The following is a 22,665-nucleotide window of genomic DNA, read 5'->3' as shown; positions in this document are numbered from 1 at the left end:
TCTCCCCCTTTTCAGGGAGACAGACCCCAGGGTTACCCTCCCTTCCCCATAAAGACAGGTATCCTGGCTTCCCCAACCCGGAGCCCCGGGCTGGATGGATGCAGGATGACCCCGCCCTCCCCTGCCCATTGTCCTGGATCCTGAGGAGGAAGTGCTGGGGGGCTGGGCCAGGGGTTTGGGGCCACAGGCCCTGTGGATCCCAGCCCTGGACTGTACCTCCAGCCCTTGCACTGTGCCCACTGGCAGCCCCTGCCCGTGTGTGGAGGGTGTGGGCCCTGGGTGGGAGCTGGCTGCCGCTTCTCCCTGGCTGGCCCTGGCCCTGCGTGGGAATTTTAGGGTGGGCTTTGTGTTTAGGATTCTCTCTCCTCTCGTTTCCCTTCTGGGCGCCCCGTTTGTGCTTTTGCCCTGGAGCCCTCCTCCCTGCCTGTCCTCCCATTTCTGTGTGTGTTGGCCTGCGCCTCTCCTTCCTTTTCCTCCCATTATTTCCTTCGTAGCGTGACCTCGATTTTTGCCTTCTCTCCAGTGTCTCTGGTTTTCTTGGTATCTGTGGCTTTCTGCCCCTCCTCTTCCCCCTTCCCGCCACCCCCAGGGTCTCTGCCCCTGTGTCCCTTTCTCAGAATTGCCCTCTGTGCAGCCTTTCCTCTATCTGACGCTTAGTACACTTGTGAGTGACGAGGAATAAAAATATCACTGTCTCTGCCCTTGGATTCACATTGCGTTCTGCCACTCCAGAGGGACAGCCATCCTGACATCAGCCCCCACCCCTTATTCTCCAATCGTGCTACCCCAAACACACCTCTGGAGCTGCAGGTGCCTCCTAACCACTCTTCCCCCACAACCAGGTTTCCCCCACAGCCCCAGCTGGCCTGGCCAGGCCCCAGGTGTAGGATGGGGCTCCCCCTACGAGGGCCGGTAGCAGCCAGAACTGATACAGCCCCCCTGGTCTGGGGCCAGGACGACAGGTAACCGTGAGCCGGGATATGGCTAGCAGTGCCTTTGGGAGTCCCCGAGGAGCGTGGCATTTGGGAGGAAGGCCAGGGAACTAGGAACTGGGTTCTTGGGGGGTTGGGGAGCTGAGGAAGGGGGATGGGGTGGAGAGACTGGTTCCTTGGAGAAGCTGGGAGTTGATGTCTGGGTCCCCCCAGCAGCTCTAACTACCTCTTGTGTGTCTGTCCTCCAGCTGAGGAGGGTGGGAGAATCTGAAGCCATGACGGGTGCCTCAGTGAAAGTGGCGGTGAGGGTTCGGCCCTTCAATGCCCGTGAGACCAGCCAGGATGCCAAGTGTGTGGTCAGCATGCAGGGCAGCACCACCTGTGAGTGAGTCCCAGGGGCCTGGCAGCGGCCAGGCGGGGTGGGCCAGGCCCACCACGCAGGCTGGTCCTGCTGGGCCGCGCCGCCCGGGAGAAGGGCTGTGCCCAGCACAGAGCAGGTGCTGGTTGTAAGGGTGGGGGTTGGGGCAGGCTGGCCTTTCCGTGCTCCTGTCTGGGAGGGGGAATGCTGGCCTGGAGCCCTCCATTGCCCAATCCAAGGAGGCAGTCTGGTGGGGGCGGGTCCTAGGAAGCCAAAATTAGCTTTGGTGCGGGAGGGGGTGGGGAGCATTAAAGGGGAGAGATGAACTAGGACAGAGGAGGGAGTACTAGGATGCCTGGATTCAGGGGCTTGTGGGCAGCGGGCAGAGGTTGGCAGTGCCTGACCTTGGCCTTCCTTCGCCCTCCCCTGCCCCCTCAGCCATCTTCAATCCGAAACAAAGCAAGGATGGCCCCAAAAGCTTCACCTTTGACTACTCCTACTGGTCACACACTTCGGTAAGGTTGTTGGGCGGGGGAAGAGCTAAGCAACAAGGGACAGGGGGTTTGGGTCCTGGGAGAGGGCATTGCAGGGGAAGCACCTCTGGGAGGGTGGTTGGGATGGGGTGGGTAGGACACAGCTTGTGACTGGGAGCAGGAAATGGACTAGGACCCCCAGGGATGGTTAGGAGGTGATGGGTGGGAAGCACACAGGACGTTTGGGCAGTCTTTGGCAATGGGGGCAAGCCTCCTGGGCCTAGACACTGAGGACCAAGCCCCGGAGGGCTCATGCTGTCTTTCTGCTCCGTTTCCGCCTAGGCTGAGGACCCCCAGTTTGCATCTCAGCAACAGGTGTATCGGGACATTGGAGAGGAGATGCTGCTCCACGCCTTTGAGGGCTACAACGTGTGCATCTTTGCCTACGGGCAGACCGGGGCTGGGAAATCCTACACCATGATGGGCCGGCAGGAGCCAGGGCAGCAGGGCATCGTGCCCCAGGTACTTGCCGGGACCCGGCGGGGCCGCCAGGGCGGGAGCATCTGCAGCCGTCCCTGAGGGGTCTAAGGATTATGGAGCAGAGAGCTGGCTCTCTGAGGCCCTTAGTGACAGGGAACCTGAGGGTGGGTAGGAGTTGGCTGCACCTTGCACATCCAGGACCCTCCAGAAGCAACAAGGCTCAGTAAGGAGAGCCAAAGCTATGGCATCGGAGAGCCCTGGTTTGAACTCTGGTCCTGCCACTCACCATTTACCTTGTCTCGTAACCACTGTGAGTACACCCACCCTGAGTTCTGGTGTGCCATAGTTAACGTGGTGACTATACAGGAAGCCAGCTGCGGATAACTGAGAGATGCTCGTAATTCTCCCTGGCTGTGCAGTGTAGTGGCCTTGCACACAGGCTCTGGAGTGAGGATGCCTGGGTCTGCTAGCCGTGACCCGGGCAAGTGTGAACCTCTCTGAGGTTGCTTTCCCATCTGTAAAACAGGAATGACCCCTCCCTCAGGGCTGAGTTAGGGTTCAGCTGGACCATTTAGGACAGGGCCTGGACAGGGGCGCTGGGAACAGCGGCTTTTCTGTGTCCTCTCCAGCTCTGTGAAGACCTCTTCTCTCGTGTTAGTAAGAACCAGAGCGCTGAGCTCTCCTATTCTGTGGAGGTAAGTCCCGGTCTCGATGGGCAGGAGTGAGGGCATGGTGTTCCTGCTGGGGGGCAGAGGGGGCAGGGAGGAGTGGTTAAGACCAAGGGCAGTCTATGACTCAGACAGCCTGGGATTCATGCCCTGCCAGTTACTAACGGTGGCTTTGAGCAAATGATTTTATCTCTCAGCTGCTGAGCATGTTCATCTATGAAATGATAATGGCAGGGTCCCCGTCCTAGGGTTGTGGGTGGCTCAGTAAGCATATGCGAGGTGCTTAGCGCCATGCCTGGTGCTAGGAAATGCTCAGGGTAACCTTAGCTGAAATCTCCAGTTTCATACTCAGTGGAGTATAGGGTGTTTCATAGTCAGTATTTTGTTTGCTTGTTACTTTTAATTTATTTTTTATTGATTTTATCGGGGACATTGGTGAGTAGGATTATATAGATTTCAGGTGTACGATTCTGTAATACGTCATCTGTACGCTGTGTTGTGTGTTTACCACTGCAGGTCAAGCCTTCCTTCACCATTGATCTCCCCAGACGCTCTTCTGCCTCTCCCCACTCCCCTCTTTACTTCTGGTAATCACCGTGCTGTTATTTCTTACTTTCTTCTTCTACGTAGGTGAGCTATATGGAGATCTATTGTGAACGGGTACGCGACCTCTTGAACCCCAAGAGTCGGGGTGCTCTGCGGGTCCGGGAGCACCCCATCCTGGGCCCCTATGTGCAGGACCTGTCTAAATTGGCTGTGACCTCCTATGCAGACATTGCCGACCTCATGGACTGTGGAAATAAGGCGAGGTGAGGTGGGCCGGTGGAGTGGAGGGGAAGGGAGCCAGGCCTAGAACGGTGAGAGGTGGGACCCAGTGACCACTCCCTTTCCCCCAGGACTGTGGCTGCCACCAACATGAACGAGACCAGCAGCCGCTCCCATGCCGTCTTCACCATTGTCTTCACACAGCGTTGCCATGACCAGCTCACTGGGCTGGACTCCGAGAAGGTGGGGAAAACCCTCTCCGCCTAACTATCCCTACCTAGTAACATGAAATGGCCTTGTGTCCTCCTCCCTGCCCACGCTGGGTTTGAGTGCCTTCTTCAGGCTTCCAAAGGTCTCTGTCCTCTCCAATAATAGGGTACAGTCTCCTATTTTCTTGTTTGTCCTTCTCACTAGACTTCTCAGGGCAGGGCTTGGATCCCACTGTACCTTGTTCTGCACACAGTGGGCAAGTAAATACCTATAAACAAATTAATGCGCACATGGATGAATAACCAGTCCCTTACTATTGTCTTAACAAATTTCATTTCCTCCTGCCCTGTTCCTTCGTCCCCTCCTGCAATTTTCCATCCCTTGCCAATAGTCCAGTTCCCTTGCTGGGTGTTCTGCTGATTTGCCTGCCCCACCCCACTGACCCAGCCACCTCCTACCTCTTTCCTCTGACCCAGGTTAGTAAGATCAGTTTGGTGGACCTTGCTGGGAGTGAGCGGGCTGACTCCTCAGGAGCCCGGGGCATGCGCCTGAAGGTGAGGAGGCTGAGGAGGGACGGACGGGGGCAGGGTTGGGGGTGTGTTCAGTGGTTCCTCACCCTAACCTGGGACTCTGGTTGCGGGGAGGAGGGTGGGAAGTGGGGTGGAGTGGGAGAGGAGGGCCTCATTCCCCACATTCCTTATCGCTTTCCAGGAAGGTGCCAATATAAACAAGTCCCTGACTACTCTAGGGAAGGTGATCTCTGCCCTTGCGGATATGGTAAGACCTGGGGGTGGGAAGAGAAGGGGCTCTGGGTGAGGGGACACCGGGGATGGCCCACCCTGACCCCCTCCCCCCTTCTGTCCCCCAGCAATCAAAGAAGCGGAAGTCGGATTTTATCCCTTACAGGGACTCTGTGCTCACCTGGCTACTCAAGGAGAATTTGGGTGAGGGGCTCCTCCTCTCTGTCTTTGCTGACCTTGCCACCATTCTGCTAACCCCCTTTGATAAATCCCCTTGCCACCCCGAGAAGCTCAAATGCTCGAGTTGTCCAGTTGACTCCCCTGACCTGGGGAGCATCCTTTGAAGATGTCCTGCTGCTGAGATCAAGGCCACACCCTGCCTGCCAAGCCAAGCGCCTCACTAACCTGGCCACTCATGACCCCTTTCTGACCCCACACCCACTGCTGACTTCATCCTCCTCCTCCTGCTCTCTGTTTCACCGATGTCTGTTGTCTCCTTGACCTCACCCCTGCTCCCTCTAGCTACTAGATTTCGTGTGTAGCTCCACAATGCTTAGCTTCACCCTACCTTGGTCAGTGCCCGCCAGACCCCTGTCTGGGCACTAAGGCCTCCTGACCCAGTCTGACTTTCCTTAGGACCCAGCCCAGCTTAAGCTTTCCCCTCCTCTCCGTGCATAGGTGGGAACTCACGCACAGCAATGATTGCAGCCCTGAGCCCCGCAGACATCAATTACGAGGAGACTCTCAGCACCCTCAGGTGGGGCTCTGGTGGGGTGGAAACAGCATAGGAAAAGTGCCAGGGGAGCTCAGATGCTGGTACGTAGTTAGAAACCTGCCCATGAGACAGAGTTGACCCTCAACTGTGCCCCAGTATTTTAAAACGTGGGAGGGAGAGAGGAAAATAGCAGCAGGCAGCAGACTAAGGTCACCTGGGTCTGGGCCTCACTAATTCCAATCCTCCCTCCTCACCCAGGTATGCTGACCGCACCAAGCAGATCCGCTGCAATGCCATCATCAATGAGGACCCTAATGCCCGGCTGATCCGGGAGCTGCAGGAGGAGGTGGCGCGGCTGCGAGAACTGCTGATGGCTCAGGGGCTCTCGGCCTCTGCTCTGGGAGGTAGGTCTCCAAGGGAGGGGCAGCTCAGGGATGCCCCTTGGCTTGCCTCATCCCTCCTCACTTGCCTTTGCTCAGTCCTGGGGCAGGGAGGCCACTGACCTTGAAGCCCTTCATGTTCTCGGTGACATGGGACAGGAACGGATGTCTTGCAGAAATACAAACTTAACAGTTAATAGTGGGATGGTTTCTAAAGTTTACTGCTTAGCCTCACTGATACAAAACGGTGTCTATTCTAGGGGATGTACAACTGTATGGGCTGTGTCAGGTGTTGACTCTGAATTCAGTATTTGGGTCCATCCCATTGAGGACAATCAGGGTGCTAAGGGGCCCAGTAGGGGAAACAAGGGTGTCCATTCTTGGTAACGGAAGGATAAGGTAGATGTAAGAAAAAAAAACAAAAATAGTCTAGTCTCTCTTATCCTAGAAGGCAGGATCAGAAACAGTGGCCACCTGTAATGGGGGTAGATTTTAGCTCAACATAGCTAAGAACTTTCTGATAGTGTGAGCCACCTAACAATGGAAGGAACTCATTGCCTTGTTCAGTAATGAGCTCTCCACCTTAGAGGGAAGCAAGCAGAGACTGGGTGCCCATTTGCTAAGGCTGCAATAGGAGGGCTTCCTGTTGGGTGGAGGTTGACCAGATGTCTTCGGAAGTCCTTATAGACTGGTCCTCTCTGAGGCCTTCTCTACGTTCCAGTCAGTTACATCTTTCCTTAGCCTCCTTTGCCTTCTTTCTCCTTCCCAGGCCTGAAGGTGGATGAGGGGAGCCCTGGAGGTGCTCTGCCAGCTATAGCGTCTCCCCCTTCCCCAGCTTCACCCTCATCTCCCCCCACACACAATGGGGAACTGGAGCCATCATTCTCCCCCAATGCTGAGCCCCAGATTGGGCCTGAGGAGGCCATGGAGAGGCTGCAGGTGGGAAGCTGGAGCTGGCCAGGACGGGACCTGGGGGCTGATGGGAATGTAGTTCTCCAAAGCCAGGAGTGATGTGGGCCCCACGGTAGGTACTTGCCCCAGAAGGTCCTGATCCCTGTCTGCCTCATGCCCCCAGGAAACAGAGAAGATCATAGCTGAACTGAATGAGACCTGGGAAGAGAAACTACGCAAGACTGAAGCCCTGAGGATGGAGAGGTATGAGGCGGAAGGGGGACAGTTGGAGCCTTGGAAGATTGGGGGGTGGGGAGGGAAGGTCAGGTTCTACAGGGGAGGAGTTCATGGGTAACGAGAATAAGACTAACATTTGTCTCTTGGCCTGCAGAGAAGCATTGCTGGCAGAGATGGGGGTGGCTGTCCGGGAAGATGGGGGAACCGTGGGTGTCTTCTCTCCGAAGAAGGTGAGTGAGTGGGTGGGTGAAGAGGCCTAGGAGACCCTGGGTGCTTAGAGAAGAGGGTTGGGGGTGGGAGAGTGATAAGTTCTTACCCTCATCTCCAAAGTCTCTGAATTATCCCCCATCATCTCTGTCCCCACTCCTGCATCTTCTCTCTGTGTTGTCTGGCTATCCTGCCTTCTCTCTCCCTCCATCTGACAGTTAGCCAAAGAGGCAAGTTCTCAGTAAGTGCCTGTGGCCAGGAACTCTAGGGACCCAGAAGGATGACAGGGCCCCTGCCCTTAGGGGGCTTCAAGAGCTGCTTAGAATCTAGGTATTTACAAACATCACCTCACACATGTGTATGTGAATTCATGCCTGGACTTCAGTAAGAACCTGGTTACAGTGCTTGCCCCAGGAAAGAGGGAGAGGACCTGGGAGGTTGGAGGTTGGTTGGATAGAGATTTATTCACTGTAAACTATTTTGTATCATTTGACTTCTGTACTCTGTACATATGGTATCTACTAAAAAAATTAGCTAAAAATATATTTCAAAAAGGATAACTTAGAAATAGATAAGAAATAAGCACCAAACTGTAAGATGTTGATTGCAGAAGCGGCGAGAGGTTTAAAGATGGTAGCATCAGTACAGCCTGTAGATAAATGGAAACTGGTTTCCTGGAGAAGGTGGTTTGGCTGCAGGAGGAGGGCTTCCTGTTTGGTGGAGGTTGACCAGATGTTGTAAGATCAGAGCGTAAAAGAAGGTCAAGATTTGGGAGAAGCTAAGAGCAGAGAGAACATTAGGCAAAGGAAACACAGGTATCAGTGGGTGGGGCGCACCAGCGTGTGTCATGTGCCTGGTATGTAGTGGGTAGCGGGTGCTCAGTACATCTTTACTGAGAGGAAGGAAGGAAGGAAGGAAGGAAGCAGGCTAGGAGTGATCAAGCGCATGTGGAGGCACCAGCAGAGCAAAGGAACGGACCAATCAGAATGGATGCTAGCCATAGACAGCCGGCACAGCTGTATGGGTCAGGCATCCTGATGAAGCCAGTTTGAGTAAGTCAGGAATTCCCAGTCCCCTGGATAGCTAGCCACATCTGATCTACTTTATGAAGGACCAAAGTGCTTGATGCAGGCAGGGTCACGGGGACTGCCTAGGAGAGGTGGCCGATTATTGGAAGAAGCCCTCCTGGTTTCATAAGATCAGGGCCGTCTGGGAGGCTGAGCAAGCAGGGGTCATTGAACAGGGATCTGAAGAGAGAGGGGTTTGCTTTGCATGGCCTACGGCACAGTGAGGGAGTGAGAGCGCTGTGGGTGGGTGAGGGAGGGTGGCAGGCTGGACTGAGGGACCTGGTCCAGGGGTGGGTACCCAGGGCTTGGGTCCTTCTTAGGTCTGCATCTGGGGGAGGAGCTACATATGGCTCTCAACAGAGCTTGCAGCCACCTTGAGGTACTGGGTACCTGAGGAGCTTCCTCCACAGTTGCAGGGCTGGAGGAAAGGTAGAAATGGGTGGAGAAAGGTAGATGTGGTGGGTGTCTCTTCCCTGGAGGGCTTCCACGCCTACTGAAGCGCAGGGACCAATAAGGATGAGTCGCTTTTTGTTTGTAATTATTCTTAAAAAGGTGATCTATACCAGAGAGAACCTTCCCATAGCGCTGAGAGGTGGGTACAGTGAAAAGGAAGTCCTCTTCCTTCCCCCCTCAGATTCCCCTCCCAGAGGCAAGCCCTCTTATCAGATTCCGACATGTTCTGGAAGTAGCCAGTGTGCACACAAGTGCGGGTTACGTATAATTAGACGCAGGTGTGTGTGCATGCAGGCACGAGTGCCTACATACATGACCTCTTTTTGGAATAGTCGTGGTTGAGTACTTTATACTTTGCTTTTTCACATAACATTGAAATTCTGTCTGTTCTTTTCCAGGGTGTCAGAATATCCTATTGGTGTAGGATAATTTAATTAGCCAGTTTCCTAATGATTGTCATTTAGGTTGTATCCCATTTTTCAATATTATAAACAATATTATAACGCTTGATCTTAAATAGGTCTGTTATCTGTAGAAAAAATTCCTAGAAGTGGAGATTTGGATCAAATAGTAGCTATGTAAAATTTTTATCTATTTTGCCAAAGTGCCCTCCAAAGATAATATCCATGTCACTTTATACTCCCAGAAGCAACATCCTCACCCTCTTCTAATTTAAAAAAATATATATATTTTATTGATTTTTTATAGAGAGGAAGGGAGAGAGTTAGAAACATCAATGAAAGAGAAACATCGATCAGCTACCTCCTGTACATCCCCTACTGGGGATGTGCCCGCAACCAAGATACATGCCCTTGTCCGGAATCGAACAGGACTTTCCAGTCTGCAGGCTGATCTCTATCCACTGAGCTAAACCGGTTTTGGCCACCCTCTTCTAATTTCTGATCTTTACCAATCTGGTGAAATGGTGTTTTACTTTTGCATTTTCTCAAGGTGGTGAGGATGAACATGCTTTCATATGTTTTAAAGGCTTGTATGCTTCAGGAAGGGAGCTGTTAGACTCCTAATGGGGAAATGGGTGGGGGCTCCAGCCTGGGAATTTGGTCCTAGGGGAAAAGCTACAGTTGGTCTTGGAGAGGGCCTAGAGTCTTAGGGAAAGTTCCCTCTTTCTGGGACCCCCCACCACCAGGCCTTCTTAACTGGGTGACTTTTAAACCTGGCTTGGTGCTGCTTTCACAGGGGTGGGAGTGGGTAAGGGTGGTGGGGGGAGGACCAAACTCTGGGTCCCCCACCCCCAGCCTCATCCTGAGTGGCTCCCTGCTTATCTGCTTGACATATTCAGCTTCTAGGTAAGGTTTCATCTGAACAAAGGGATCCAGGGCTGAACAGAGATTCAAGAGCGCTGTCCTAAATCATGTCCCCTCTCCCAAGGGAGAGATCACTCTCTGCTCTCAGAGCCCATCAGTGTTTGGTATTCCTGACACTACAGAGTTGGGAGGGGCGTGAGAGTCCCTGGGGAGAAGAGGAAGTGTGGCAGCAAGGAATTGTTGGGGTGCCTGGGTAGAGGGGCAGGCGCCTGGATACATGGTATATCCACCACGGATCACCATCCAGGGGTCCCCAAAGAAACACGGGGCCCGACCATTGGCTCTTTTCCCTACACTGTGTGCTTTCACGCTTCCATGCTGCTGTTCACACTCCTCTTTGACCTGGAGCGCTCTTCATGCTGCATGTCCACGCCCTCATCCTCAAGATCGGAGCCCGTGCTGCCTTTCCACGAGGTCCTCTCGACCTCTGCGTCCTGCAGTTCTTCACTTTATTCATCTTTGCCTCCACCTCCCCAGCCCAGGATCTGGTGGCACTCAGCTCCTGGGAACAAATGAGTGAATGAATTACTAAGTGAAGATGTGAAAAGATCAGAAACTCCACTGTAACGTTGCCACGTCTTACCTTCCCAAGTGGACAGATTTCCTTGCTGACAGGACAGCAGCATCGGGGTTGCTTCATCTCTGTGTCCCACCTAGCACTTCTCAGGGTCTTTAGGAAGTAGCTTCTTGTAGAAAGAGGCAGAGCATCTTGTCTTCAGTTGGAAGGCAGGGGAGAGCTTTGTGGAGGAAGTGGCATTTGAGACAGACTGTGAGGGAAGTGAATGACTTTGGCAGGTGGGGCTGGGGTGGGGCTGGGAGGGAGGCTTTCCAGGTGAGGGAACAAGGGGAGCAGCTCCCGGGCATGTTTAGGGAGAAAGGAGATCTTCTGGAATAAGTGTTCAGTCCCACTGGGTGGGAACACACCGGAGAGAGGGATCCCGGAAAGGGGCTGGGGCCCTGATGTGAATGAGGCCCACGGATGCCAGTGTAAAAGGCAGGCTTAGCCCTAGCTGGTTTGGTTCAGTTGATAGAGCGTTGGCCTGTGGACTGAAGGGTCCCAGGTTTGATTCCTGTCAAGGACACATGCCTGGGTTGCTGATCAATCCCCAGTAGGGGGCGTGCAAAAGGCAGCCAATCAATGATTCTCTCATCATTGATGCTTCTCTCTCTCTCTCTCTCCTCTCTTCCTCCCTGAAATCAATAAAAAAATATTTTTTAAAAAAGGCCTAAGTCAGGTGGGCATGGGATGCCAGCTGGGCTGGTCTGAGTGGAGAAGCATGACTTGGCCATGGTGTGGTATGAGCAGGAAAGCTGGGAGACCCCTGGAGAAGGCAGGAAGTCAGACAGTTGCGGCCGGGTAGCTGAGGCAGCAGATATAGGGAGGGAGACCTCCCCAGGATGGCAGCAGTGGCGTGCGGGTGTGTAGAGGGAAAAGGGCTTATATACTGTGCTTTTCAGAGCTACATGCCTGGGGGGAGAGGGGTGTCGCTAGGGAAACCAGTCAGGAAAGGCTGCTTTGGGGGAAGGGAATGGGCTGAGTTTTCGATCTGGAGCAACATAATGATCAGCCCGTTAGATGGGACTCACAGGGACAGCACCAGGCAGCTGCTGCAGTGACCTTGGCCCCAGGTGAAGCAGGGCTGGGAAGGGGTAGTGGCCAGGGAAGATTAGGGAAAAGGGGGTTTGTTTGTTTTATATGCTTTTGAGTTGAACTGACACTTCTTTTTTAAAGCCTCACTTGAGGGTATTTTTCCATTGGTTTAAGATAGAGGGGAAGGGAAGGGGAGGTGGGAGGGACATTGATGTGAGAGAGACTGCAACTGAGGTACTTGCCCTTAACGAGGAATTGAATCCGAGACCTTTATATTGTGTGGGCTGACTCTGACTACTGAGCAAACCCTGCCCGGGCTTGAACTGACACTTTTTACTTTTAAATTATGATTGTTAAGTAAAAATAACCCATGCTCCTGAGAAATTGAAGCTGTAATAAAAGGTGGGAAGTAGCTGAAACCGGTTGGCTCTGTGGACTGAAGGGTCCCAGGCTTGATTCCGGTCAAGGGCATGTACGTTGGTTGCAGGCACATCCCTGGTAGAGGGTGTGCAAGAGGCAACTGGTGGATGTTTCTCTCTCATTGATGTTTCTAGCTCTCTGTCCCTCTCCCTTCCTCTCTGTAAAAAATCAATAAAATATATTAAAAAAGAAAGAAAAAGTGGGAAGTATCAGTCCCCTCACCCAGTCTCTCCAGAAGTGGCAGGATACATTCTGAAGGAAGAAATGAGACCTGGGGACGGGGAATACAGGGAAAGCAGAGGCGAGGGCAGGCGGACTCTAGGTTTCAAGGAGATGGGCGGTCGAGGTGCCTGTGAAGAAATGGGGCCTTCGGAAGGGTTGCTGACCTGGGAAGGGGTAGATGGATGGGGTTATTTTAGGTCCTGGTGTATGAGGAGAGGGCGGGTGAGGCTGTTCTGAAAGTGATGGAGTAAGTGGGAGGAAGTAGAGGGGAGAGTTCGCCGAGTGAGGGGAGGAGGAGCAGCTCAGTGCTAGAACCCAGAGGGATGTCCGCTGGAGCTTCTTTCCCCGCTGCGGCACCCCCTGGCTGGCTCTCAGGACCCCTTCTCTGACCCCCGCTTTCCCACAGACTCCCCACCTGGTGAACCTGAATGAAGACCCCCTGATGTCAGAATGTCTGCTCTACCACATCAAAGATGGTGTTACCAGGTAGTGTTCGATCAGTGGCCTGTGGGGCAGCCTCTCCTTTTGGGGTGCGATTTGCAGAGGGACGGCCACACTGGTGACTCCCTTTCCTGGTGACCTTGCCGGAAACACCCCGGATGTCAGGACGGCTGGCTCCACAGCTCTGCTCACTTTCTAGGCTTCCTCTGGCTTTGAGCAGCTGTCCTGCCTCACCCACCACGTTGGTTTGGCTGAGATGGCTCCTGGGACAAACGGACCCAGCGCTGCGGGGATAGCTCCTGACTGCTTAGAGCAGTGGTCGGCAACTCATTAGTCAGCAGAGCCAAATATCGACAGGACAACGATTGAGATTTCTTTTGAGAGCCAAATTTTTTAAACTTAAACTTCTAACACCACTTCTTCAAAATAGAAGAAAACTATTTTTGTTTGTAATTATTCTTAAAAAATACTAGGCTGTGGTATTTTGTGGAAGAGCCACACTTCATGTGGCTCATGAGCTGCAGTTTGCCGACCACAGGCTTAGAGCACAGACGGGTTGGAATCTAGACCTCCACATTCTCAGCCTTAGCACCACTGCCTCGGCCTCCCTTGATGGAGCCTCCCTGTGGGGTAGAGGGAATCGTGGTCCCAGGCCCTCGTTGTTTAGGGGCAGTGCCTGGGCTGTGGGTGGCTGCATGGCGAATGCTGCCCCCCGGGGCTCGGTGCCCCTGAGGTCACCTCGGAGTTAATGAGGTGAGGGTGCCCCTTTCTGTCTCACCACAGCATTCACTAGCTGCCCAAGGTAGGCAGTGAGCTCTCAGGTGATCAGCTCAAAGGATGATGGAGGCCCATCCCCTCCGGGTTCCCTTTTCTCGTCTACTACGTGACACGGGCTTTGGAGTCAGGCAGACCTGGGTTCAAATCCCAGCCTCACCACTCCTGGGCTGCATGTCTCTGGGCAAGTTAGTTTTCCTTCTGAGCCTCAGCGTCCTCACCTATGACGTAGAAATAATGACACTTGGCTCACAGAGGGGATGACTGGCATTCAGAAGCGGCTTGGCGACTGTGCGACACCTGCTGAGGAATTGTTGGCCATTGCTTCCCAGGGTCGGCCAGGTGGATGTGGACATCAAGCTCACCGGGAAGTTCATCCGGGAGCAGCACTGCGTGTTCCGGAGCATCCCTCAGCCGGACGGAGAAGGTAATGCCGAGGGAGTGCGAGTGGAGTGGCCGGACAGGAGAGGACAGGGCCCACGTTCACACTGCATTGGGCACTGGGTGTGCAGCCATGTATGAGGGCATGTGTCCTCATCCTCACAGGGGCTTTGAGCTCACATGTGTCCTCATCCTCACAAGGGAAACCAAGGGCCAGGCTGTCTGCACTCACCCCGGGTGCTGCGAGGGGCAGTGCGTGACGAGGGTCCGAGGCAGAAACAGCACTGGCATTTTGGTGAAGAGGTCGTCTGCCTTCTTTCTTGACTTTTTTATCCTAAAACAGCATCCTGGTCATTTTTTATGGAAATTCTATTTGCTCCAGTGGGCCTTCTGAATTTATCTCTGGAAAATGTGTCTATCTGTCCAGCTCTGATTGCAATGGTTTCAGGGAGTTAACTGGCCCATGTATCCCTTTGATTCCAAAACGTTCAGAGATTGTTTTGCCCCTCTATGCCATAGCTGCAAAAGCTTTTAAGAATCACAAGCCCAAAGGGTGATGCCTGTCTGACATCAACAGAACAATGCTCCTGAGGTTCAGGGTGTATTTTGAGGTCACCATTTTGGTCTTGATCAGTCATTTCTTTAAAAAAGTGGAATGATTTGTGTTCAGTTAGGCCCAAGTGCAGTTGAGCTGTAGGAAATGTGCTGGGCAGGGCGGCAGATGTTATACATGGCTCTTCCTCACCTTGAACTCCTATCTTGTGTCTCACAGATCTGAAAGGAGTGCCTAGTCTGATGCTTTTGAAGGCACCGGGAGGTGGGACAAGCAATGCCAGCACGTTTTTAAAAACCAGAAAAGACACTGTTGTGTGGCTTGCAGTTCAGGTGTAAGACGTGCCCATTGGGCTTCGGTTGGTTCAGGGTCAGCAGATTATTTTTATTTTTCAAATTGAGCTTATTGGGTAACATTGGTTAATAAAGTTATATAGGTTTCAGGTATGCAGTTCCACAGGGCATCATCCGTATATTGTATCATGTGTTCACCACCCCAAGTCATGTGGGGTCAGCAGATTCATGCCCTCGCTCTGGTCTGGTTCAGTGGCAGCACACGCTTCCAGCACTGTGGACTGAAAGCTGTTGAATCATCCAGCCCAGTGAGTCATTGCCGAGTTCCTGTCCTGAGGTTCCCTCCGGTAGTGCTGAGGCGATAGCAGAATCATCCCAGGCACGCGGAGTGAGCCCACCCTCAGGAGCTCAGAGGGTGTTTGGAGAGATGACAGCTGAAACACTAGTAGTTACATCAGTAAAAGCAGCTGATGAATCTTTGCCCCAAAGACCAGGGGCTCTGAAGGTTCCGTCCATTTGTGCCTCTGTTCGTACAGCAGGTTGAAGACTTGACCAAAGACAGGCAGAGGGGGTGGGTGTGAGCTAGAAGAATAGTTGTCACTGACCATCTACTGCGTACCTTTGCTCTTTCTCATGCAGCTCCTGTGAGGCATCTGAGACCCAGGGTTAGGGAATTTGCCCAAGACCAATTTGGCTAGAAGATGGCAGAACTAGTTTTGAATATAGCGTGGCAGGCTCCAGGGCCATGCTGTGAACTCTGCTCTGGGCTGCCTTAGTACGGAATGCTGTGTGTTCACGGACCTGGAGAAGCTGCCTGGCCCGTTCTGGCAAAACCCTCCCTCGCCCGAACCCGTTTTCCTGTTACACCCGTCATTCTGACTGAGACTGCCTCCTGACTTACTCATTAGCCGTCTGTCTTACCACCTGGAAGTGAGCTCTGTAAGAGCAGGGATTTGGGGTTTTATTTCTGCTGCGTTTCCGTGACCTCAGGTAGTGCCTGGCACATAGTAGGGTGCAGTGTGTGTGTGGAATGGATGATTGAATTTGGGGGCATGACAGGGAATAAGGGTGGGCAGCAGGCTGGTACCCATTACAGGCACACCATCCTCTCCTCTGCGGCCTTCTTTCATTGTTGTTCTGGGGCGTATGATGATGCTTCTTTCTCTGTCTTTTTTTTTCTTCTCCATCATTTCTTCCCCTTTTTAGGGTCTCTTCAAGCATCGGCTCAGAAATTGCTGCTTTCCCATACTCATTTCTAGTCCTCTTGTCTAAGCTGAGTTCCTCTCTGCTTTCTTTGTCTCCCACAGTATCAGTAGTCCCATCTCTGCCTTATCTTACAATACACTTCAGTTTCCTCTATTACTTCCAGCATAAATCATAACTCATGCTTGCATATCACTTTATTTGGGCTTTCAACCACTCTGAGCTGACTTCTGTGAGCTGTGGAATGGGAAGTCTTTGATGATCACATTTTATAGCTCACAGAAGTTGGGTGACGTGCTCAATGTCCCTCAGCTCAGGAGTTGCAGAACCTGGATTTTTGTGATACAGGCTCTCTGTGATAATAGGAAGGCAGGAAGCTGCTGTCAGAAGGACAGGAAGCTGTCTCAGGCATCTTTGTGTCTCAGCAAGCAGTAGGCTTGGTGATTTTTCGGAGGAGCACCTGGATAAATGCTTGGGTTGGGTTGACTGTACCTTGTCCTGTGAAGACAATGATCTGTTTGTTGGCTGTGGCTTGAGCAGATTAGTCCGGTAGTGTTTTGTAAGATGCATCAGACAGGGCTAGGGGCCTGCTGGAGGAATCCAGGCCTTCCCCGGGATAATGCTAGTTGGAAAGGAAGGGATGGGCATCTGGAAGGCAGGAATGACAGGGCCCGATGACCATTTGGCTGGGAATCACAGGTTTGCTAAGCTGCTGTGGGGAGGATGGTGGTGGGGGAGTACAGAGCTCCTGCAGAGGCTCCTGGGAATGTCAGCTGGGGCTCTAACCCTCCTTCTGCTCTTCCTTTCCCTTGCTGCCTGCCACCAGAGGGGCCATGGCACCCCTAACAGGTACTGGGGGGGTGGGGCTGGGGATGCATGTATTTCGGGGGGTAATGCAGGATGGGAATATGACCATAATCCTCCTACCCCGGGGTCTGATGGCTTCCTTTCCTTTCTCTCTCCCTCAGTGGTGGTCACCCTGGAGCCTTGTGAAGGAGCCGAGACCTATGTCAATGGGAAACTGGTGGCCGAGCCGCTGGTGCTGAAGTCAGGTAGAGGAAGAGCTCAGGGAGGTGCTGGCATGCTGGGCAGAGGAAGTGCGAGGCCGCGCTTCCTGGTGAACCTTGGGCAGCACCCAGAGAGAGCTAGGGAGCAGCGTGGGTGTGAAGAAGGACTGGGAAGTGACGATCAGGAGTCAGGTTTTGGTTTCTCTTGTTGCCCAGGCAAACGGGAACAGGATGCCCACTGCCCCAGGGTGGGTGGTTCCTGGTGTCAGCCGGAGGAGCCGGGGCTTAGACCACCCTCAGACTTGGCAAGAGAGCGGGTGCCAGGGCCCCTGTGACTTGTGGGCAAGACCTTGCACATCTTGGGCGCGGGGACGAGTGCGCTGCCACGGGGAGCGAGCCCACTTTCCCCGCCTCCCATCTCCAGGGAATAGGATTGTGATGGGCAAGAACCACGTTTTCCGCTTCAATCACCCGGAGCAGGCGCGGCTGGAACGGGAGCGAGGGGTCCCCCCACCCCCAGGACCACCCTCTGAGCCCGTGGACTGGAACTTTGCCCAGAAGGAGCTGCTGGAGCAGCAAGGCATTGACATCAAGCTGGAGATGGAGAAGAGGTGCGAGGAGGGGGTGCTCCAGGCCCCGGGGCCCTCTAGGCTGTTCCTCCCGGCCCCCAGCCCCCAGCATCTTGCTGTTGAACACCCATTGAGGTGGCTGCAAAATCTCACAAAGCCTTCCTCTCTCTTCCCCACTCCAGGCTGCAGGACCTGGAGAATCAGTACCGGAAAGAGAAGGAAGAGGCTGACCTTCTGCTGGAGCAGCAGCGACTGGTGAGGAGTTGGCAGGCGTGTGGGTGCAGGGGCAGGAGACAGGCTGGCAGCGCTGCAGCCTGGCTCCGCTCTTGGTGCACACTGAGCCAGAGTGAGGAGTGGGCGTGGGGCGGGTGGGGGTGGTGTCTAGGAGACGGTTGTGAGAGAAATGTGGCCGCAGGGCACTGTGCAGGGAACTGGAGTTCCTTCCAGGGCTCCCAGACTCCAGCCGGTCCTATGGCACCTTTATGATTTCCACTGGTCCTGTTATTCATTTAAGATTGCTCTTCACGTGGACTTTTAAGTCATTTTTTATTTTATTTATTTTTATTGATTTCAGAGAGGAAGGGAGAGGGAGAGAGAGATAGAAACATCAATGATGAGAGAATCATTGATTGACTGCCTACTGGGGATCGAGCCAAAACCCTAGCAGTGTCCTTGACCAGAATTGAACCCAGGATCCTTCAGTCTGCAGGCTGACGCTCTATCCACTGAGCCAAACGGGCCGGGGTGACTTTTAAATCTTTAACCTCGTCCTGAGCAGTAACGCACGTGCAAGAAAACGAGACGATAAGCTGCAGCTTGTGCTGATTGGCCACTTTCTGTGCCGGCCGCTGCTTCCACACTGGTGCATTAACCTCAGACTGTGCCTGTGAGGGGGACAGTGGTATCATCTCTGTGGTGTGGCTGAGCAGAGGTTAAGCAGCCCACCTCAGGGTGTGCGGTTCTGATGGCTGTTTCCAGTGCTGTTGGGACTCAGGGTTTCGGGATGTCCTTAGCCTCCTCCCGATTTGTTCTCTCTCTGGCCCACCCAGTACGCGGACTCTGACAGTGGCGATGACTCTGACAAGCGCTCCTGTGAAGAGAGCTGGAGGCTCATCTCCTCTTTGAGGGAGCAGCTGCCGCCCACCACAGTCCAGACCATCGTCAAGCGCTGCGGCCTGCCCAGCAGCGGCAAGCGCCGCGCCCCACGCAGGGTGTATCAGATCCCGCAGCGCCGGCGGCTGCAGGGCAAAGACCCCCGCTGGGCCACCATGGCCGACCTGAAGATGCAGGCAGTGAAGGAGATCTGCTACGAGGTGGCCCTGGCTGACTTCCGCCACGGGCGGGCCGAGATCGAGGCCCTGGCCGCCCTCAAGATGCGGGAGCTGTGCCGCACCTACGGCAAGCCGGAGGGCCCCGGGGACGCCTGGAAGGCCGTGGCCCGGGATGTCTGGGACACCGTGGGCGAGGAGGAAGGCGGCGGAGGCGGAGGTGGAGGTGGCGAGGAGGGAGCCCGCGGGGCGGAGGTGGAGGACCTCCGGGCGCACATCGACAAGCTGACCGGGATCCTGCAGGAGGTGAAGCTGCAGAACAGCAGCAAGGACCGGGAGCTGCAGGCCCTGCGGGACCGCATGCTCCGCATGGAGAGGGTCATCCCCCTGACCCAGGTACCCAGGGCCTTGCCCGGCTTCCTCCCTCCTCAGCTCTCCCCTTTCAGAATCGGAACCTCCGCCAACCTCCTTCCCCTTCTTGCTTTCGGAAATGTCATTCATGTATAGCAGCTTTTCTCAGTAGTTTCTGAATCATGTGCCTCGGTCGCTAGGGCACTAATAGAAAATGCAGATTCCTGGGTCCTGCCTCAAACCCACCGAATCAGCATCTTTGGGGATGAATCTGCACTTATGATGAGTACCCAGGTGTTTGTGAGGTATAATAAGGTTCCAGGACCCCTGAGATACAGTGCACTTTCTTAAGTTACCGCTTGTCGAACGTTCACATGTGCTTTCTCATCACCTCCCCCTCTATGGGGCCCACTCACTCTGTGCTTGCTGCCGTGCGGAGCACTTCCTGTGCCACCACCTTTAATCTGCACAGCAGCCCTGCAAGGGCGCGTCATCACTGGCCCCTGATTTGCATGTGTTCACTCAATAAATGAGCACTCAGTGCTTACTGTGTACGAGGCTCTGTGCTAGCCACTGGGGCTTCACAGCAGACAGAGTTGCTGCTCTGCCAGCTTGCTTTCTTCTTTTTTTTCTTTTTTATTTTTTTATTTTATTGACTTTTTACAGAGAGGAAGAGAGAGGGATAGAGAGTTAGAAACATCGATGAGAGAGAATCATCGAACAGCTGCCTCTTGCACACCCCCTACTGGGGATGTGCCCACAACCAAGGTACATCCAGAATCGAATCTGGGACCTTTCAGTCTGCAGGCCAATGCTCTATCCACTGAGCCAAACCGGTTTCGGCTATATTTAACTTTTTTTTTTTTTTTTTTTTTTTAATAGTTTATTGATTTTGTACAGAGAGGAAGGGAGAGAGATAGAGAGTTAGAAACATCGATGAGAGAGAGTCATCGATCAGCTGCCTCTTGCACACCCCCTACCAGGGATGTGCCCGCAACCAAGGTACATGCCCTTGACCGGAATCGAACCCGGGACCCTTCAGTCCCCAAGCCGACGCTCTATCCATTGAGTCAAACTGGTCTCGGCTAATTTATTTAATTCTTAAAACAACCCTGTGCAGTAGCTATTATTTCTATTGGTCTCATCTCACACATGAAGAGACTGAGGTACGGTGACAAGTGAGTTCCAGACCACACAGCTGGGAGGGGCAGACCGGGGCTGAGCTCAGACCCCCGCTCCCGGGCCTGTGCTCCTGGACCACTGTCCACCACGCCCTTCTGGGGACCCCTTGACATTCAGCCACTCAGGGCCTTCCGACTTCTCCAAACCCGCTGTGCTCAGGAAACTCAGCTCTTCTCACACTCCTCTCTTCTCTCCCCTCTTTCCCTCCCAGGATCATGAGGATGAGAACGAAGAAGCCCATGAGGCCACCTGGGCCACGCCCCCGGGGTCAGAGGTCGTAGAGGAGGAAGCCCCCAATGACCACGGGCCCTCAGCCCGGCCCTCCTCGCCACCCCAGTCCAGCTGGGAGCGGGTGTCACGGCTGATGGAGGAGGATCCTGCCTTCCGTCGAGGCCGCCTTCGCTGGCTCAAGCAGGAGCAGCTGCGGCTGCAAGGACTGCAGGGCTCTGGGGGCCGGGGTGGGGGGCTGCGCAGGCCCCCCGCCCGCTTCGTGCCCCCTCACGACTGTAAGCTGCGCTTCCCCTTCAAGAGCAACCCCCAGCACCGGGAGTCCTGGCCGGGGATGGGGAGCGGGGAGGCCCCAGCGCCACCCCCGCCCCCTGAGGAGGTTACTCCCCCAGTGGTCACCCCTGCCCGCAGGCCCCCGAGTCCCCGGAGGTCCCACCGTCCGCGCAGGAATTCCCTGGATGGAGGGGGCCGGTCCCGGGGAGGGGGTGCTGCACAGCCCGAACCTCAGCACTTCCAGCCTAAAAAGCACAACTATTATCCCCAGCAGCCCCAACCCTACCCGGCCCAACGGCCCCCAGGGCCCCGCTACCCCCCATACACTACTCCCCCGCGAATGAGACGGCAGCGCTCGGCCCCTGACCTCAAGGACAGCGGGGCGGCGGTGTGAGCCACGTCCTGGGCAGAGGGGCCTGGGGGCCCTGTGGGAGGAGAGAAGATGCCTGAGACGCTGCTTCCCAGAAGCCTTGGGGCAGGGAAGCCAGAGATGAGAGAGAAGGTTCGAGTAGGTGCTAGATGACCAGGTGACGGGCGAGGCTGCAGGAAGGAAGAGGGCACGGAGATGCCAGGAGCAACCAAAGTGGCGGAAGACGTGGGAAGCTGCCTGGGGGCCGCCCCTTGCAGAGGGGAGCCCCACAAACGCTGCTATGGGTGGGCGGGGCTGGGTGCTGTGTAACCAGTGTTTGACTTTCTTTTCAAGTCGGGGTGAGGGGGAGAGAACCTAGTGAGGCACGTTCTCTTCCCCAGCCCTTGTCTGTCTGTCTGTGGTGGTTTGTTTCCAGGGAGGCGTGGTGGGATCCTAAGTCATTCCCCTCCCCTTCTAGGCCTCCTGCTGTAAATGGAGGCCCTGTCTGGTTTCTGGTTTGGCTGGGGTCCCATGAGGGCGTGGGACCCTTCAATAAAGGATAGCAAACGGAGCTCGTGGCTGGTGGTCATTGGCTTTGGTGTCTTGTGGAGGTGTAGATCATGGAAGGAAGAGGCACGGGTCTTTGTTTTTTTTTTTTTTTAAATATATTTTATTAATTTTTTTTTACAGAGAGGAAGGGGGAGAGAGAGTTAGAAACATCGATGAGAGAGAGTCATGGATCAGCTGCCTCTTGCACACCCCCTACTGGGGATATGCCCGCAACCCAAGGTACATGCCCTTGACCAGAATCGAACCTGGGACCCTTCAGTCCCCAAGCCGACGCTCTATCCATTGAGCCAAACCGGTTTCGGCTTTTTTTTTTTTTTTTTAAAGAGCCGCCATTTTTTAAAAATATATTTTATTGATTTTTTACAGAGAGGAAGGGAGAGGGATAGAGAGCTAGAAACATCCACGAGAGAGAAACACCAATCAGCTGCCTCTTGCACACCCCCTACCGGGGATGTGCCCGCAACCCAGGTACATGCCCTTGCCCGGAATCGAACCTGGAACCCTTCAGTCCCCAGGCCGACGCTCTATCCACTGAGCCAAACCGGTTTCGGCGAGGCCCAGGTCTTAAGTGAGCGGCCCCGGGTTTTACGTAGATGTGATGCCATGCAGTCCCACCCGATCCCGAGTAAGAACAAGTCCACTTGGCCTCTTGAACTTCCAGCATCACCTTCCCTTCAGCGTGCACCGCCCATTAAAAAAAAATGATTGTTGAAAGTATTACATATGTCCCCCCTCCCCATTGTCCTCCCCCAGCCTGCCCCGCCCCGCCCTGCCCCCATTGTCTGTGTCCATTGGTGATGCTTACATGCATACAAGTTCTTTGGTGGTTCTCTTACCCCATCCCTGGCCCCCTGCCCTGCCTTTATTTCCCTTTCATTTTTGCTTACCCCGTGCCTCCATCTCTGCCCTCAACCCAGCTTCATTGTCTAGGACAGACGAGGGGGAGGAGGAGAGGGGAGGTGGAGGACAGGTCTGTCAGCACCTGGCTGGCTGTTCCCGACAGGCGACGGAGGGCAGGGGGAGGCTCTGCTTCACTGATCACTTAGCGGCTGGCAAGGTCTCCTGAGGAGCATCGTTTCCCCGGAGCCT

General features: G+C 54.4%; 1 protein-coding gene across 2 annotated transcripts; it reads left to right on the top strand.

Moving 5' to 3' along the window:
* The first annotated feature begins 842 nt into the window (after positions 1–842).
* KIF1C (kinesin family member 1C) lies at positions 843–21,577 on the top strand. 2 transcript variants are annotated; one of them, XM_084863257.1, is made up of 22 exons: positions 843–962; positions 1,181–1,313; positions 1,729–1,805; positions 2,106–2,285; positions 2,873–2,938; positions 3,542–3,720; positions 3,808–3,919; positions 4,363–4,440; positions 4,598–4,663; positions 4,755–4,830; positions 5,305–5,383; positions 5,600–5,745; positions 6,491–6,660; positions 6,797–6,876; positions 7,004–7,079; positions 12,541–12,620; positions 13,682–13,776; positions 16,748–16,831; positions 17,211–17,397; positions 17,538–17,610; positions 18,405–19,019; positions 20,368–21,577. In XM_084863257.1, exons 2-22 carry the CDS (start codon positions 1,208–1,210, stop codon positions 21,049–21,051), a joined length of 3,309 nt encoding a protein of 1,102 aa, XP_084719383.1. In that variant the 5' UTR covers positions 843–962; positions 1,181–1,207; the 3' UTR covers positions 21,052–21,577. The 2 variants fall into 2 exon arrangements, with proteins under 2 accessions (XP_084719383.1, XP_084719384.1); XM_084863258.1 differs by lacking the exon at positions 843–962 and having other exon boundaries at positions 1,181–1,317.
* Positions 21,578–22,665: the final 1,088 nt, after the last annotated feature.

Source organism: Pipistrellus hanaki, assembly GCF_964339955.1.
Source record: "Pipistrellus hanaki genome assembly, chromosome: 16".
NCBI classification, from domain to species: domain Eukaryota; kingdom Metazoa; phylum Chordata; class Mammalia; order Chiroptera; family Vespertilionidae; genus Pipistrellus; species Pipistrellus hanaki.
The sequence above is the reverse complement of the archived record's forward strand: the minus strand, read 5'-3'. Positions and strand labels throughout refer to the sequence as shown.